Source organism: Phasianus colchicus, chromosome 3 (genome assembly GCF_987193195.1).
Source record: "Phasianus colchicus chromosome 3, bPhaCol1.hap1.1, whole genome shotgun sequence".
NCBI classification, from domain to species: domain Eukaryota; kingdom Metazoa; phylum Chordata; class Aves; order Galliformes; family Phasianidae; genus Phasianus; species Phasianus colchicus.
In genome coordinates, this window is record NC_143438.1 from 87148428 (window position 1) to 87165552 (window position 17125).

Below are 17125 nucleotides of genomic sequence, written 5' to 3' on the forward strand. Positions count from 1 at the left end.
CAAACTCCAGCTAGAGATATGTTTATATTAAATATATATATTAGTTTTTCTTCCTTAAAAACACTTTCAGAACCCATTTTTTTTCTATTGTCTATGCAATCCTCCATTTTAGCTATCTGTCCTTTACCAGCTGTTGGATTCTGCATTTTTCCAATTAGAGCTGATGCTGATAAGTCACCTATGTGGAACGCTGGGGTATCAGGAGTGCAGTTGGGAACAACTTCTATGCAGAGCTAGCAGCAAAGCTATACATGCTGATCTGTCACTGCCCTCTTTGTCCCACTCTAATAAAAATACTGTAACTACTTGCTGCTACATTGAGATCTCTATCAGCTCAAAAATACTACATCCTACTCCAAAATCCCTGTTTCTGGCTGATCACTTCTGACAATAATGAATGGTGATCAGAGTCTGAAGGAACGTCTGGATTTTGGGTTGAGGGACATGGTTTAGTGAGTACTATGGGTGATAGGTGGATGGCTGGACTGGATGATCTTGAAGGTCTTTTCCAATCTTGGTGATTCTGTGATTCTGTGAAGAGTAAAAACTTTCCTTGATATTTTCCATTTAGTGACCATTTAGATCTTTCACAGTTGTCTTAACTCTACTGCAGACCTGTGCAGACATATTTGTTCCTTTTTCCACTTTTAAGATTATGTTTTCTTCATCCTCTTACTATCGATACTCACAGGTCAGGATGTTGTACCACTAGCCAGAAAACAGCCCATGAAATTGTAGAGTTTTGTACCACTTTCTGCTCTGTACTAAACTCGTAGACTTTTATTGTACTTGTATCTTAGAATCAGAGAATCATCTAAGTTGGAAGAGACCCTTAAAGATCATCTGGTCCAACTCCTCTGCAATGATGAGGGACACCTACAGCTAGAGCAGGTTGCTCAGAGCCCTGTCCAGCCTGACCTTGAATGTCTCCAGGGATGGGGCATCCACCTCCTGTCTGGACAACCTGTTTCAGTGCCTCACCAGTCTTACTGTAAAAAACCACTCTTATTGTAAAAAATTTATTCCCTATATCCAATCTAAATCTCTCCTCTTTTAGTTTGAAACCATTTCTCCTTGTCCCATCACAACAGATCCTGCTAAATAGTCTGTCCCTTTCTTTACTATAACCCCTCTTTAGATACTGAGAGGCTGCTATCAGGTCACTCTGGACCTTTCTTTTCTCCAGGCTGAACAGCCCCAGTTCTCTCAGCATGTCCTCCTAGTGGAAGCGTTTCATCCCTTGGATCATTTCTGTGGCCCTAATGAATATGCAAATAATATAAACAAACAAACGTTAAATAAATAAATATTAACAATAAAAAAATAGTAAATAAATATTTTCAATCCTAATAAAATAACTATTTAGGAGATTTTTGTTTTTTAATCTGGGCTGTGATTTTAACAGATGTTACTTTAGAAACAAAGGCTGATAACATTTGTTTTTGCATAAACTTTCACTACTAACACAGTCATTTTAGATTTTGAGCTAAATTGCTCCTGCTACTTCCTTCGAAGTGTAAGCTTGTCTCTTCATTCCATCTAAATTTTATGTCATCTAATTTTATGTCATCTGTTCTATTAAAAAGTGACTTTTTTATCAAAAAGATAATAGCTCCTTCATGTATGTAATACCGTTGCTGCAATACTGACACTAAATATTGCTGTAATGTATTGAGCCAAGCAAATTATTTTTAAAGTAAAATTATTAAACTATGATCTTGCTTAATCCTTCAGTAAACATTTGGGGAAGAAAAATATGCTTTAATCTTGTTTCAGTTCTGCATTTTTTTGGTGAATAATCTGTGAATAATTCGCTTTCCAGATGCAAAGTATTACTGAGGTATTATGATAAGACTAAGGAAAATACAACCAAAGATGTATTTCATTTAGACAGTTGTGTGCTTGTTTTTCGAAATAGAGAGAGGGCAGTGCCACCACTCATAAAATGCGAACAAGTCATCTTGCTTGCAGTCCACCTGCCCATGATGGTTTGAAATACAAGCCTTGTTCTATGAGAGACATTATCTGGGTCAGATCAGTGCTGCATTTCACGTCCAAAGATAAAATAGTTTCAGTTGTGCCTTGTGCCACCTTTCAACAACAACCTCTGCAGCCACTGCAGATGAAATTCTTTTGAGTGGATCTGGGATTTGTTTGTCTCTGCTCAGAGACATCTGTTCCTTCTCTCAGGTCCCCTGATGCTGTCTGTCTTCATGTAGCATTTAACCAAGTCAATAGGATCTTTGTTTAAATTCATGATACAAAAAATGCAAATGGACTCCAGACCAGAAATATCCTGTTCAGATTTGTGATGTAAACCTATAGATTGAGAATAATGTAGTTGTAATGTTATTAATGAAAGCTGTCTGCTGTTTTTTCCTCAGGGCTTGATAATATTGAGTTGTATAAAATTTGCTACTAAGTCCTGCAAGGGTTGTAGTCTTTCATAGGCAATCTTGCCTCTGAATTGTTAAAAAATTACCTATTATATGTGTTAATTATTACATGGAAGTAAACAACGATTCTTTCTTAAATTTGATCTAGGTGATTATTTCAAGCTGTTTTGACTTGACTGCCACATAAAACTTGGAGGGAACAGATTGTATGAACCAAAACCACCCAGCCAGCCCAGAAATTAGATTAAAACTATATATAAGAGAAATCTTCATAAACATCTCCTATTACATCTTTCTTTATCCAAAGACTTGGACCAGAATCCTGGCCCCAAAGAAGCCAATGGAAAATCTCCAATTGCCAGTTAGAAGGCCAAGATTTTATTTCAAGTTTGTGAAATAAAATATAATTAACCTTCCAAATTGGCTGCCAGATTCCATGTCACCATTTGCTTCTGCTTTCTGAATTTAATGTTAGTGAAAATCTGTACAAAAACTAATAGGCATTTCAGCAATATCCAAATTACATTCTATTACATGCCTAGTTAACTTGGCAAGTGTGCCCTGCTGTCCACAATTTCCTCTACTAACAAGCTGAAGACCTTTAATTGCAAATTCTCCTTGTTATCACTTACTCTTTCTTTACATTCTGGATTGAAGAAATCCTACAGCTCAGAAAATTATTATTAATGGTCATTAATTATTTTAAAAACTGCTTTATTTCTTGAATTAAATTAGCTCCCTTTCTCCTCCAAATAAATAAATGATGGTTTTAATTATCTTCATGCAATATTTTTTTAGTTCAGGTCTGGAGCTCTTGCTGGATGTTCAATATGCATTTGGACTGCCATTCTATCCCAAGTATGAAGAACAATTTACTCTGGAAGAAAAGAGCCTTTCCTTACAAATTATGCAGTATATCTCCAATTTTGTGAACTCTGGGTAAATACATAACATTTAAAGAGATTCTGTGGGTGGGAATGGTGGAAAGAGTATACGGAATGTAAGTCAACTCCTGCCATCACTCAGGTAGCCTCCATTTCCTCTAGCAATTAGTATTCCTACCAAGGGTTCTTTGGTCAAAATGTATTGGAAAGACATGGCCACATTGTCAAGTAGATACTGAAGATTTGTAGTATGATTTGTAGTTAGAAGTAGTAAGAAATTTATTTCCATAGAGCATCTGCAAATCTACTTAAATATTAGGGGCTCAATGTTGTTTCAAAGCCTTCTAGGATTCCAGATTAGGTCTGGAGCTTAGGTTTCCCTTATTCCCACCAGAAGGGGGAAAGCACAGACTGAACACTGAACACGTCTGCCAACTACATGAGAATGATCCTCAGCTTTACTGTGTTGTGGCCATACTTGAGAACGAGGAGTATCTCTAGAAAGCTAGAGTGGGAACAACAGCTTCACAAGCTCTTTAGATTAAATTGGATTGCTCTGGGACTGAGAGCTGCTGAGGGTACTGATGAGCCTGTGTCCATACAAGCCCTGTGTACCTGTTCCTTAGGAAATGAACCAGACTAACAAGTGACTGTCCAATGAGGTACCATGAACTATTCAACAATCTGGACTGGATTTGAATGCTGCTGGTCAGAAAGACTGGATATGCATTTCCTTGACCCAGCTGATCTAGTGTTCTGATTCTACTGCTCATGTCATTATTTTCTAAAAATCATTTCTCTCATTCCATTTAGAAATCCAAATTATCCTCATAGTTTCTCAAGAAAAATGTCACGGTTGCTGCCACCCTGGCCAATGTTTCTGCCAAATGATGATGGAGATAACTACAAAGAATTCACCATTTCAATGCCTACTCTTAAAGGACTGAAAAAAGCAGACTGTTCCTTTTGGTCTGATTATATTAGAAGACTGAAAGCATCCACAGGTGAGCCGAATGTTTCCTGATGTTAAATAAGGCTAACTTTTTTGTTTATCATTTTCTCTTGTCTGTAGTACTGTTAACATGTGTGGAAAAATACTTTCCACAGATTAAATACCTTGCACTGTCCAGGGTACATGTTTTGGACTATCCTAAAATTGAAAGATGCCAAATAGAATATACTTCTTTCAGAGCAATTAGTCCATAATAAAGTTTAATTGTCCTGTTCATTGAGCTAGAGAAGTCCTCCTGCAGTAATTATAAAGATGATGAAGCTAAATCTTCTAATGATTTGTTCCTTATTTGAAGTTGCAATATAGATTTTACCTTAACTTGAAGACTGGCCTCTTGTCTATCAGAAGCAGGTAAAATGAAAGCATTGTGATTCCTATAATGAGAGGGACCCTAACTTCTAATCACTGTTACTGTGGCTTTAGCTATATCTTATTATGGATTCTTCATGTTTTGGCTTCAGACTAGATAAGTTCATTTTACTTTTTTTTTATAGCTGTGTCATTACACCCCTTATAGTTTTCCCTTGTAACCATCAATTTCCATGCAGGGTTTCTTTCGATTCTTTTTCATATTTCTGAGCACATTTAGACCAATTTCAGTCTGCTGCTTTGTACTGAATGCTCAATTTATTTGAGTAAATAAATATCTCCTTTTGTGTGTGCTGCTAGTAAATTTGGATAGCCTCAAGAAAAGCAAACAAAAAACATCCGTTTTTGGCAGGCTGAGATTTTTAAATTGTTCTTGGAGGTCTGAACAATAGTTTTATGTCCCAAGTGGTATTTTATGTCCCAGGGACTCATCCTCACAACACTTTCTGCTTTGGGAACCAGCTGCATTTCTGTGAACAAAATGCACTGTCCAAAACACCAAGCTACGCAGGACATCTCTAATGTTCAACAGACTACCTCAAAAGGACTGAGCCATCAAACTGGTGGTTCCAATACAAACACAAAGAATTAATGTTCCTTTTGAAGAAACAGGCTATATCAGTACTTTTCTTCAAAAGGGGATTAAACATTTTACCTGCAGGCCTTTTCATCTGTTTCTTGGTATCTCTTTGTGTCTTTCAGTCTGTCAGATGGTTTTCTGCTGGTCAGAACACTCCTAGTTTGAAAATATTGATTCTGATATTTAAACTGTCCTGGGTGTAGCTTTTAGAACTTCTGAGACTTAATTTTGCAGCATTCTGGATATGTAATGCCAGCCTGAGCTGAAGTTACAGCTCAAGCTGTTGACTGAGCACCACGGACAGAGGTTACTTCCAGCCTTTATAAGAAATTCCCTAAAAAATGAGAAAATATACAACAGGGCAGATTGCTTTTGAGATGTAGGGGGTTTTAAGCTGTCCAAACTGAGAACATAACACCACATTTGTGTATGGGTCAATCCAAAGGTCTGTCTAGCTCAATATTCTGTCCTTGTCAACGGCTAAAGTCAAATGTTAAATCTCTATAAAAATTGAGAGATGAAGAGAAAAAAACACTGTAAGAGCTCACCAAGATGAGTCAAATTTTGAAAAACAAGTCGTACAGTGTGAGGTTTATGGAGAAAGGTTTAAAGGAAGGTTTAAAAAATACATGTCAACACCCTGCTTTCTCTTCAAGCCAGTGTTTGCTTGGCCTCAGCACCATGGCAATGCAATCACATGGTTCATTTCTATTAAATTCCATCTCATAGCAGTGCTGGCTTGTCACTTTGATTCTATAGTCATCTTCAATCTTTTCTCATCCTGGAATACTGAAACTTCTCATGAAATTTCTACTTAAATAGACATCACATCAAACATATTTCAGCTCCAGAAATCAGCAGAGCACTGGTGACTGCAGTGGCTCTCTCAATAATAGCTTGAGCCCAATGTCCTATGAAAAAAATGATTCTTAGTGCTCATCAGCTCAGCTAGCAGAATTGTATGAACTTCAGATGCTGACTGCTGGACACCCTCAACTTCTTTTTAAGAGAAGGTTGTGCTGAAATTCATGCCAAAGCTCTGTCACCCATCAGTACAAGTCTGTCATTTGCACTGATCCTATAGATCACTTTCAGCATGAATGGACAAGTGAGACTGTAAAATGTGTCCAAGTCAGTTCAGTCAAGAGAACGATGGTCTTCAGATACACATTGCCATTATTTTTAAATCAATATTCATCGTTTCCCGGCACCAGGGGTTGCTTGCTGTACTTCCCTTCTTGAGCTGAACCCTTGCAGCTCTGTTGTTACCTGACTACTCCAAACTTTCTGTTCCTGGAGTGCTTCCAGGCCATCATATGGGATCTTTGCTTTATGTTGGATGGTAGATTTGAGACAGCAATGCTGCAAACCATTTTTGGCTGATGCACCTGGCACTCTGTCTGGAGAGGGGATTATTCGGCAGTCAGCTACTGTGAGATACAATCCAACACCTACTTAGTAGAAAAAAAGAGCAGTTTCCTGCTCTTGAGTAATTATAAATCTTTGTGATAGGGCTTTGAACTGCACGATACACGGTCCAGTCTAATTGTTGAGTTTTGATTGTCACGGGTTGCAATTTGCACCTCATGTTAAGTTGATGGATTTCACAAGCATGGCAGCAAAAGTCATGGCTAATAAAACAGTCCAGTTTTCAAATGCAAGTGTAAAGCTGTAGAGCATCTCTTCTGATATTCTGATGCATTCTCAAACAACTTTGATGAGTCATGTTTTTTCCATTTCACCACTTTCTTGGAATCAGTACCTTTCTTGCTTCATATAGACTACCACTGTTTTAGAAACTCTTCTTGATCCTCTATTTACTACCATGTGAAATGCCTAGACTTAAAAATGTCAAATGAGATATAAAGGCTCAAAGCTCTGTAGGTCTCAGTCCAGCAGAAAATGAAGTGACTCCTAAACTCCTAAATTCCTGTATCTAGAATAAAGCCTATAATATTTAGAATCTCTATGAAGTTACATACCTTTTCGGTTATTCACAACTCAATATAGAATCTGTTGTGTACATATATCCAACTTGATTGTCGTGTAATTTTCTTTCCATTATGTAAATACATTGTCCAAAGTTAAATAGGTGTTTCATTATGTGATCAGACTGTATTACTTAATGATGGAATGTATCATTTGTTCCTGGCTTATAACTGAAATGAATTTCAGTGAAATTGAAGATAGTTTACCAAAAGTAAGTTTATAAATGCAATGATTCTTCATTGTATTTATTGGCAGTGACTTTTCTAGTAACACAGAATTGTTTAATATGTTTCATTGCAGATGTTCTAAAAATCTGTAGAAATTGTCTGAAGCCAGTTTGCAAAGTTGGTATTTTGGAGGGCAGTGCAGATGGCAAAATATGAAAGTGATGGTGCATGAAAAGGTTTGGATGTTGTAAATAGAATTTCCTTGGTTCCATTTCAGTGTGAATCCAAAGTGGTTTATATACTAAATCATGATGGTTTCCATGGGGATAATCAAAACCAGAAACAAGAAGAGTGGCCATTGTGGAGGAAAAAAAAAAAAAAGAAAAAAAAGCTGTGGATGGCTTTTTCCAGGGAATGTGTTAACAACTTGAAATTCAACTAAAAACAGGAACTCCAGAGTGTTTATGGATACTCAGACAGTATGTCTAAATGCAAAAATTCCCCTTGCATAGTGTGGTGACTGCACTGCCTAACAGTGAGTCACTTTATAAGGGGCCTTTAATTGCATCCCAAACAGGTTAACTGGGATTCAGTCCACATCCCTTACTCATCTAACTGGCATCTAGCAAAATGAATCCTCAAATAAGTGCCTGTGTAAGCAACAGGCAGAATGAGATACCTTTAGTGCCTCCCAAGTAAAATCTTGTCTATCTAATACATATGCTTAAACATAGATACTTAGACATGCTTTTCACATCTAAATTAGCCAAACTTGACCCCACCTGTAGGCTCAGAAAATTCAAATGCTAGCAAAGCTGAAGACTTATCCATTAGCTCTGAGACACAATGTGTAAACAAGCAGAAGTCCAAGCACAGCAACATTATTCATAGTTCAGACTTCAGACAAGGCAGAATCAGGAATGTTGTGGTTAGCATTCATCTTTTACTCATTTTATTCACACCTTCTTTTTGGAAATCTTGAGAAAACAGATTCCTTCAGCATGAGGGACATCTGTGCAGCACTGAGAGCACTCGGGGTAGGATACATTAAGTAAACACCATTAGTACACATTCTTGGCACAGTTTGGTCGTGTAGAGACCAACTGCACTTCTGAAATAGGGCAGAAGACTAAAATCACGGAAGGTAAACAAATGGAAGAAGAGAGCTAATAGAGGTGAGTTTGGGGGGTTTTCTGTATTCCATACAGACAGAACCGTAATGCTCTCCACATTTCCTGCATGGTAGGTGAGTATTAGAAGATCAAACAAAAAGGAGAACAAATCTTGCACAGGTGTACTGCAAACTATTATGCTTTTCAGTGGCAGTTATTTAAAGAATGTTGGAAGCATGATAATTAATCACCATTAGGTGAACTGTTGTTACCCTAGAGCATTTTGCAAATGGATTGCAACTGAGAAAAAATAGCTTCCTGAACCCTTATAGCTGCACAAAAGGCTCTTATTAAAGTGTCATTAACAAAGGATATAACTTCTAGCTTGCTGCATCAAAGATATTACATATATTTTAATTTTAATTATAATGTCTTTGCAGGAAGTGAACGTAATGGAGAGCAATCTACAGAATTCAACTCTACTGAAGCTCCTAGAAAAGAACTTGCCTCCAGTGAGAGCCAGCCAGTGGGAGACAAGGTGGCCTACAGCAGATAGAATGTGCTGTTAGATGGGTTTGCCACATAGCTGTGCACCCATGCAACTGAGTCGCACCAGATAAAACAGCTGCTTCCTTTAGCTAACCTTCTAAACAACTAAAGTAGATGGTTCAGAAAACTTTTGAATATAGCACAAAATAAGCCCAACAGCTATTATTCAGAAGAAACTGTAATTTGAAAAATGAAATATCAATAAAAACTGCAAAAATGAAACAAAAGTACTTGGACTTATTTCTTGTGACCCAAACGCCTACGCGTTATAGTATCTCCAGCCAGAAATACATAAGCTTTAAAACTGAGAAATCCCTCACTCCTAAAAATATGTATAAGACTGTTTGGCTCTTATAATATAACATAAAGGAGACAATGCAAAACATAATTAAAGTTTAGAATATCCTGCCCTTGGAACATTTATCTTTTGCAAGGGGACGTGTAATACAGAATAGTTTTAGAAGCATATGGTAAAGTGCATTGTAGGTTAGCTCTAAAAGGCTCTGCAAGTAGTTTGAATTGGGTAGTTAATCCACTGCTGGGATCATTTGGCAACAGATAATTGGCTGTATATCACACACTTGTTTTTGATAACTGAGAAGAAGTGAAATCAAGACTGCCTTGAACCTAGTAGCAAAGTTCTCATAAATTTCAGTAGGACCCTTTTTTTTTTTTTTTTTTTGCAGTGTTGAAAGGATTTAATAAAACAACCCGTCAGGCTTTGTTTGCTGCTTGGGACTTCTGCCAGTACATGAACAGTTACTGCTGTCTGTCACTTAGCCAGGTTTCCAAGGATTATACCTAGCTAGAAGAAAAAATGTATAACTTATACTTACATCCTGTTTGATAGACAATAAAAACAACAGAATCAAGGAGCCTGTTAAATTCATAAAAATGAAAAGGTAAAGAAATTAAACTATGTTTTCTGTTATCTTCCTATATGATAGATAACTGGTAATTAAAAAAAATAATAATAATAAGATTTTAAAAAGCCCAGATCTTAATCATGTAGCTCAACAGGGAATGCTTTCTTTGTAGTAATTGCAGAGGCTGTAGTTGTGATTCCTTGGCCAAAGCAGGGTCCACTCTTTCTTCTTCTGAGACTGTTCTTGGAAAATCAGTGCCTGACAGATTCTATTTAAAACTTACTGTACCCTGCCAAAACCTCTTGTATTAATAACAGGTATGATTTCACGTGTTCACTTATGCAGTCAAGCACATACCTCCAGCCCTGGGAAGACCGTGGCTGAGTTACAGCTTTTCATATTCATTTAATAGTAACATGGGTTAAAGAACTGTGAGTCTCTCCAGCACTATTAACTAATTTGCACAATGTCAGCACACTGTTCCCCCTTAGCTTAACCCTAACAGTCCTGTGAATATTTACTGAATTTGATTAATCAACCCAATCTGATAAATCAACTCCTGCTGAAGAGATATCAAAAGGCTATTATATAAACACTGCAGTACTAAATATAATACTGCAATAATTTAGATTCCAGTAAATTGTAACTATATATAAATTCAAGTAAATTGTAACTGTATATGTATGTGTGTGTGTGTATATATGTGAATATTTACAAACACAAATTAAGAAGTTTTTTCTTTTTCCCTTCTGTGTATATAAATGTTGGTCAAGTAATTCCAAACAAGACAGTTTCCAAAAAAGTAATTGATCTTGGTTGGCTTCTAAACCATCAAATTCTAAGACAAAAAAAAAATTAAACTACAAAAAAGACAAATAAAACAAACAACCTCCAAAAATTCAATAACTCCAACAGGAAATGCTCAGCTGAACACTATTTTTTTTCATAATACTGTGATCTCACTGTCTTCTGCACAACGGTATCTTAAAGCATATAAACAGAATTGAATGCCACTGAAAACTGTTTTACTCAGTAGCCTTGTTATTAGCTGCTACCAAGGAGCTGGTATGCTGAGGACATATTTAAAAGGCTTCAGTATTGACTCACGTTTCTGAAAAATAAATATATACCCTTTCCACACTCACTATTCAGTTTCATTTTCAGCACAACTATACCTCTGGAACTGGAGAAAAGCTTTTAATTTTGAGCAGTTTGCCCTTATAGCCTCCTAATCACTGTCTTACCCACCAGGTAGGCTTGGTAGGTAGGTACATATGAGTATTTTTTAGATTATTCCTCCTGAGGCATTCAGCTTGATTATCAGTTAGTAAAAGAACCTCTATAAGTACAGAATTTTTCTAAAGCATCTTTATTTCATTAGTGGCTGCCTGCTTCAAACCCATTGCACTGAATGCAGTTTTTCAGTCCATTCTGTCTCTCTCCCAGTTTCCTAGATGCACTCACATTCCTTTCTATGGTCCACTATTTGTTTCCTCCTTATAAATGCTCTATTATTTTCCGGTTCTCTGCAACCTTCCCTTATGCCAGCTCTTTACATTCTCCATACCTGTTCTAACTCCCCTCTGCCACAGGCTGTTTTGATGCAGAAAATTACAGAATCACAGAAATACCAAGGTTGGAAAAGGCCTACATGATCATCCAGTCCAACCATCCATTACCAACAGTTCTCACTAAACCATATCCCTCAACACAAAATCCAAATGTTCCTTGAACACCTCCAGGGTCAGTGACTCTATCACTTCCCTGGGCAGCCCATTCCAGTGCCTGACCACTCTTTCAGAGAAGTAGTATTTCCTGACTTCCAGCCCAAATCTCCCCTGGCGCAGCATGAAACCATTCCCTCTAGTCCTGTCACCAGTTACACGAGAGAAGAGGTCGATCCCCAGCTCACTACAGCCTCCCTTCAGGTAGTTATAGAGAGCAATAAGGTCTCCTCTGACCCTCCTCTTCTCCAAACTGAACAATCCCAGCTCCTTCAGCTGTTCCTCATAAGGCCTGTGCTCCAGACCCCTCACCAGCTTTGTTGCCTTTCTTTGAACCCACTCCAGGGCCTCAATGTCTTTCTTGCAGTGAGGAGCCCAAAACTGGACACAGTACTCGAGGTGCAGCCTCACCAGAGCTGAGTACAGGGGGACAATCACTTCCCTGTTCCTGCAACACTCTTTCTGATGCAAAGCAAGATGGCATCGGACTTCTTGGCCACCTGGGCACACTGCTGGCTCATGTTCAGCTGAGCATCAAACCAACACCCCCAGGTCCATTTCCTCTTAACAGCCATCCAGCCATTTTGTCCCAAGCTTGTAGCATTGCCTGGGGTGGTTGTGGCCAAAGTGCAGGACACAGTATTTGGCCTTGCTGAAACTCATCCCATTGGCTTCAGCCCAGCTATCCAGCCTGTCCAGATCCCTCTGTAGGGCCTTGCTACCCCCAGGCAGATCGACGCTTCCAGCCAACTTGGTGTCATCTGCAAACTTATTAGGGTGCACTCAATGCCCTCATTCAGGTCATCAATAAAGATATTGAAGAGGACAGGCCCTAGGACTGACTCCTGGGGAATACCACTTGTGACCGGTTGCCTGCTGGATTTAGCTCCATTCACCACCACTCTCTGGGCCCAGTTCCTTATCCAGCCAAGAGTGTACTGTCCAAGCCACAGGCTGCCAGCTTCCACAGGAGAATACTGTGGGAGACAGCATCAAAGGCTTTGCTGAAGTCTGGGTAGACTACATCAACAGCCTTTCCTTCTTCTACCAGGTGGTCACTAGATCATAGAAGGAGGTATAATTATATATAATTATAATTGCAGTATTATGATTCCATATGTTAATCTAATTCCGTATTTCACTCATCTTCCATCCTGGGTCCTTAAGGCTCAAACATCTTTGAAATCTGAAGTGACCTCTGTAGCAGCACAAGTTATCCAGTCTTCTGTTGTAAATCCTCTGTAGCAGCACAAGTTATCCAGTTTTCTGTTGTAAATCTGGTCACTTTCCTGCCTTTATTAGTGTATCTCATGGGGAACCACACAAATGGAAACAGCCCAGTCAAGTCCATTATGAAGATTTAGTAAGTATAACGAAGGGCTGACTGACAGAGAAGACAGGAGACTTTAGTCTTAATGATACAGAGAGGCCAAGTCTGCTCCCACATATAATTCCTTCTAAGAAAAATACATTCTCAGACTATTTAGGTCATTGTGCTTAAAAGTGAAGTGCCAAAGTCTTCGGTGATCTGGTAGTGGAACAATGCACGGAAGCATACTGCCTAGAGCCATGCTTTGCTCCCTCCTGCTGGAAATAGCTTTTATTTATTAAAAGTGAAACTTCTTTGTGAACACATACAGACAAATGAAGCTGATGCCAATTAAGTCATTAGACTCAACTTTTTTTCAAAGACGAGCCACCTGAACAATTCAGTGCATGGAGCTAAGTTACATTTTAAGTTGCATTTTAAGGCTTGGCCATCTAACCCACTGCATTTTGTGTGATTTTTTACAAAAGAGATATCAGGCAACAGGAAAAAAAATGTATTGCATTGGAAATATCTTACTGCTAGAGCTGGAAAGAAAAAAGCAAACTAAATAGCAATGCTGGAACATTATTTTCATAAGATTTGACACATGCAGCTGGGACATCATGGTTGTTTTCCTGATGTTGCAGGCACACATATCATATAATTCACTTAGCTAAATTTAACAATTCAGTCTTTCACCACAACAGCATCACAGCCAACACTCTGTATGATATGAAAGGTTCCTCATTTCTCTAACTTGCTTCAGTTATACCAGTGGCTTATACAGTACTAATTACACATTTACAGACCATTGCTCCTCCCCATATGAAGCTAAAAAAATAAACATGATCACAAAGCCAAAGATCTTCCTTCACACGGTTCTCGTTTGGTCTTTGAAACACAGATACCTCCTAGCAGGGATTTTATATAAGTTTCAGGTGGTGAGAGAATTTATTTAATAGTAAGTATGAAAGTCAATGCTTTCAGGTTTTTCTATTTCCATGATGTTAATCTGGGCCAAAGCTGAGAGTTCACAAGTTTCTTCCTTTGCAGAAGCCATTCCTTCCATGTGGCCTTTGGTCACAATGATGTGAGCTCCCTCTTGCAGTTTTCCAGCTGCCCAAAGGATACTTTGATTCCAGCAGCAACCAAAGCTCAGCGAACTTCATTTGAGAGCTGATGTGTCATCAGTGAGAATTAAGACAGTTTTGTACCAGAATTCCTGCCCAATTTACTCAGACTTTAGGAGGCTGGCTGTATTGATGTTGTGGAAAATGCCACGTATCACAGCATACACTCTGAGTCATTACAAAAGCTGTTATATTGTTGTTTTAAGAGATCTATTTTTCCTTCCAGTTATTATTCCCCATGTGTTGTGCTATCACACTACCAAAGGCAACATCCCTGTATCTTATCTCTTGTGCTTCCTTTATGATCACTCTATAGAAATGCCCTTGAGGAGTAGTCAGTGAAGCTGATGGTATCTTGTAGGCTACTGTATAACCGTGGACTGGATATTTGTTTAACGTTACAGCTTTGTTTTCCAAGCTGACTAAGGAATGCTGTAAATCAGATCCCACTAACCTGTAGGGAATTTGAATGCCCAGTTCTCATTATGGCTTTGGAAACCCCACCCTACATCTGTGCAATGGTCAGTGCTTTCTTAGGACTCTTGGCCTTTCCCTAATGAGCAGATGTCCATGTCAAAAAGCACCACTGTATTTGGAAGCTGTTAGAATTCCTGCTGGTTTGCACAGGAAGAATTTAGCCTTTTCCTTAGCTTCTCTAATGAACACTGAGCAAGACAGTTTGCCTATTTTTTTTTTTGTTTAATGTGATTAACTGGCCTGTTTTCACAATAGTTAATACATGTGTATGTTCTCATACACAGAAGTAATGCAAACATATCTTTTTTTTGCAACCAGAGTATAAAAGAAGTCAGTGCAGTTGTATCCAGTTCACAACAGCATTTCATATGCGCTGCTGAAGGCAGTGATCCAGTTTACACATCAGGCAGTTGAAAGAAATGAGAGCCTAAGCTGAAGAGCAAAATGACCTTCTGTTGATTCTCAGCTCATATCCCATAGATTGACACATCATGTACAAAAATTAGTATTGCCTTTTCACAGCAAAGCAGATGGCACTAGGCTGAAAGGTTAAAAATCAAATCTGAACAAAAATCCATTAAAAAAAAAAAAAAGATAAAAAATACTTTTGAAAACATCTAAAAGATTTTTGTCATCTGGAAGGAACAGGGACAGAATGATTTGAAAATTTGGAAGAAAAAAAACACAAAATAATTAAAAAAAGAAAAAAAATACCAAAGCCAGGAACGCTGTGGTTTTGATTTTGCTTATACAATATATTTTTTTCAAGTACTTTTACTGTAAAATCAAATATTTCCATTTCAAAATCAGTAAAATTAAATAATTCAATAAGTCATTAATGATGAAAAATAGATCATTCCATTTTAAGATCAAATACTTCAATGCTTCAATGCTCAAACACTTCATTTTTGAAAAATAGATAAATATTAAAAGAAAAAGTCTATTGTTTTAAGAGCTTCTGCCTGCATTCCTCAGGAATGCAATCTCTACGTAAAGCAGTCTCATAAGACACGTCGTGCGAATACAGGTCTGAATTAATAACTCACCACTGGAGTGGCAAGTGGCTGGCTGGATGCTGACTATGTTACTCTTCAACTACCAAAATGAGCATGGCTTGGCATGACAATCTGATAGGCTATGCCTCTAGTCGGCTTTTAGCTTGCATCTAGCCTAGAACTTTACTATCCTGGCTACAATGACAAGCTTTCCAACTGGGCAAACACTGACTGAGCTTGAGAAACATAAAATGAAGCAGAAATTTCAACTGGGTATTTTTTGTTTAAAAGACTCTTAGTCATAGCAGGGGTAAGGTGTATGATAGTTACACAAACCAGATACTATCCCATAGCATGCAAACCAGCCTGGCATGGTGACCAACAGCTCTTTGTTAGAAGTGGAGACTTTCTAGAAATTAAAACAGCAGGGAAGGATAAGCTTGATGTCTCTTTTTTTCCAGAAAGGATCTCTGTGAGGGGTGTCACTTCTCAAAATGTGCTGAAGGGAGACGTACAATCATCTCCCTTTCTCACAGAATCACAGAATCATTAAATTTGGAAAAGGTCACTAAGATCATCTAGTCCAGCCATCAACCCATCATCACCAGCCCACAAAACCATATATCCTTAAGTACCACATCTCCACATTTCTTGGATGCTGACTGCACCACATCCCTGGGCATTCTGTTCCAATGCATTACCACTTTTTCTGAGAAGGAACTTCTCCTAATATCCAGCCTGACCCTCCAACTTGAGGCCATTCTCTCTTGTCCTATTGCTGTTACCTGGGAGAAGAGGCCAACCTTCACCTCACCATAACCTCCTTTCAGGGTTTTGTAGAACGATAGTCTCCCCTGAGCCTCCTCCAGACTGAACAACCCCAGTTCCCTCAGCTGCTCCCCATAAGATGTGTGCTCCAGACTCCTCACCAGCTTTGCTGCCCATCTTTGGATGCATTAACTTTTGAGTGAAGCTAACTGCTCTTTACTTCCAGAACTTATGTCCTTGTAGAACATTTCTCTACTTTTCACAAATTCTCTCTTTTAATCTCTTTTTATTACAGTTTATAACATGGCACTTTTACTTATTTTTCCTGCTTGCATTTTAAAGCTGGAGAAACAAAATCAAGTCCTGCCACAACTAGCCCAAGTTATGGAAGATGAGAACCTTTTCCATCTTTCTAGGGGCACTTGAGTATCAACTTGCTAGTGATGCCATGCTGGGCACCAGTTAAATGCAGGAGTGGCTGAGATAGTTGCAAGTCATCATGAGTGTCTGCCTGGGTTTCTTCCATCAGTTGTTTGCCCATTTGTTCTGCTCCCACCATCTAAAGAGGGTTAGAGGAACAGAGCAGAGAGGAAAGCCAGTCTGATTATGTCTAACAATGCAATAAATTACTATAAAACAGAGATAAATGAAAGTAGGCCCCATTCTCACCCCATTCTTGGTGCTGTCTTGAGTCAGGCTCATATTAGAAAAGATTTTCCAGCTCACCTGAACTGGGATCGTTGGTTAATCTAGATTTTTCTACACAGATCAGCTTGTACTAGTGAATGCTCATGAGAC

The 17125-nt window shown here is 38.4% G+C and overlaps 1 protein-coding gene across 1 annotated transcript in view; it reads left to right on the forward strand.

Moving 5' to 3' along the window:
• Positions 1–9706, forward strand: part of TG (thyroglobulin) — a 139972-nt gene extending 130266 nt beyond the window's left edge. The window contains exons 46-48 of the mRNA XM_090138023.1: positions 3195–3335; positions 4094–4284; positions 8950–9706. Coding sequence (XP_089994149.1) covers positions 3195–3335; positions 4094–4284; positions 8950–9065 — 448 coding nt within the window. The 3' untranslated portion in view covers positions 9066–9706. The remainder of the gene's footprint in view (positions 1–3194; positions 3336–4093; positions 4285–8949) is intronic.
• The last annotated feature ends 7419 nt before the right edge of the window (positions 9707–17125 follow it).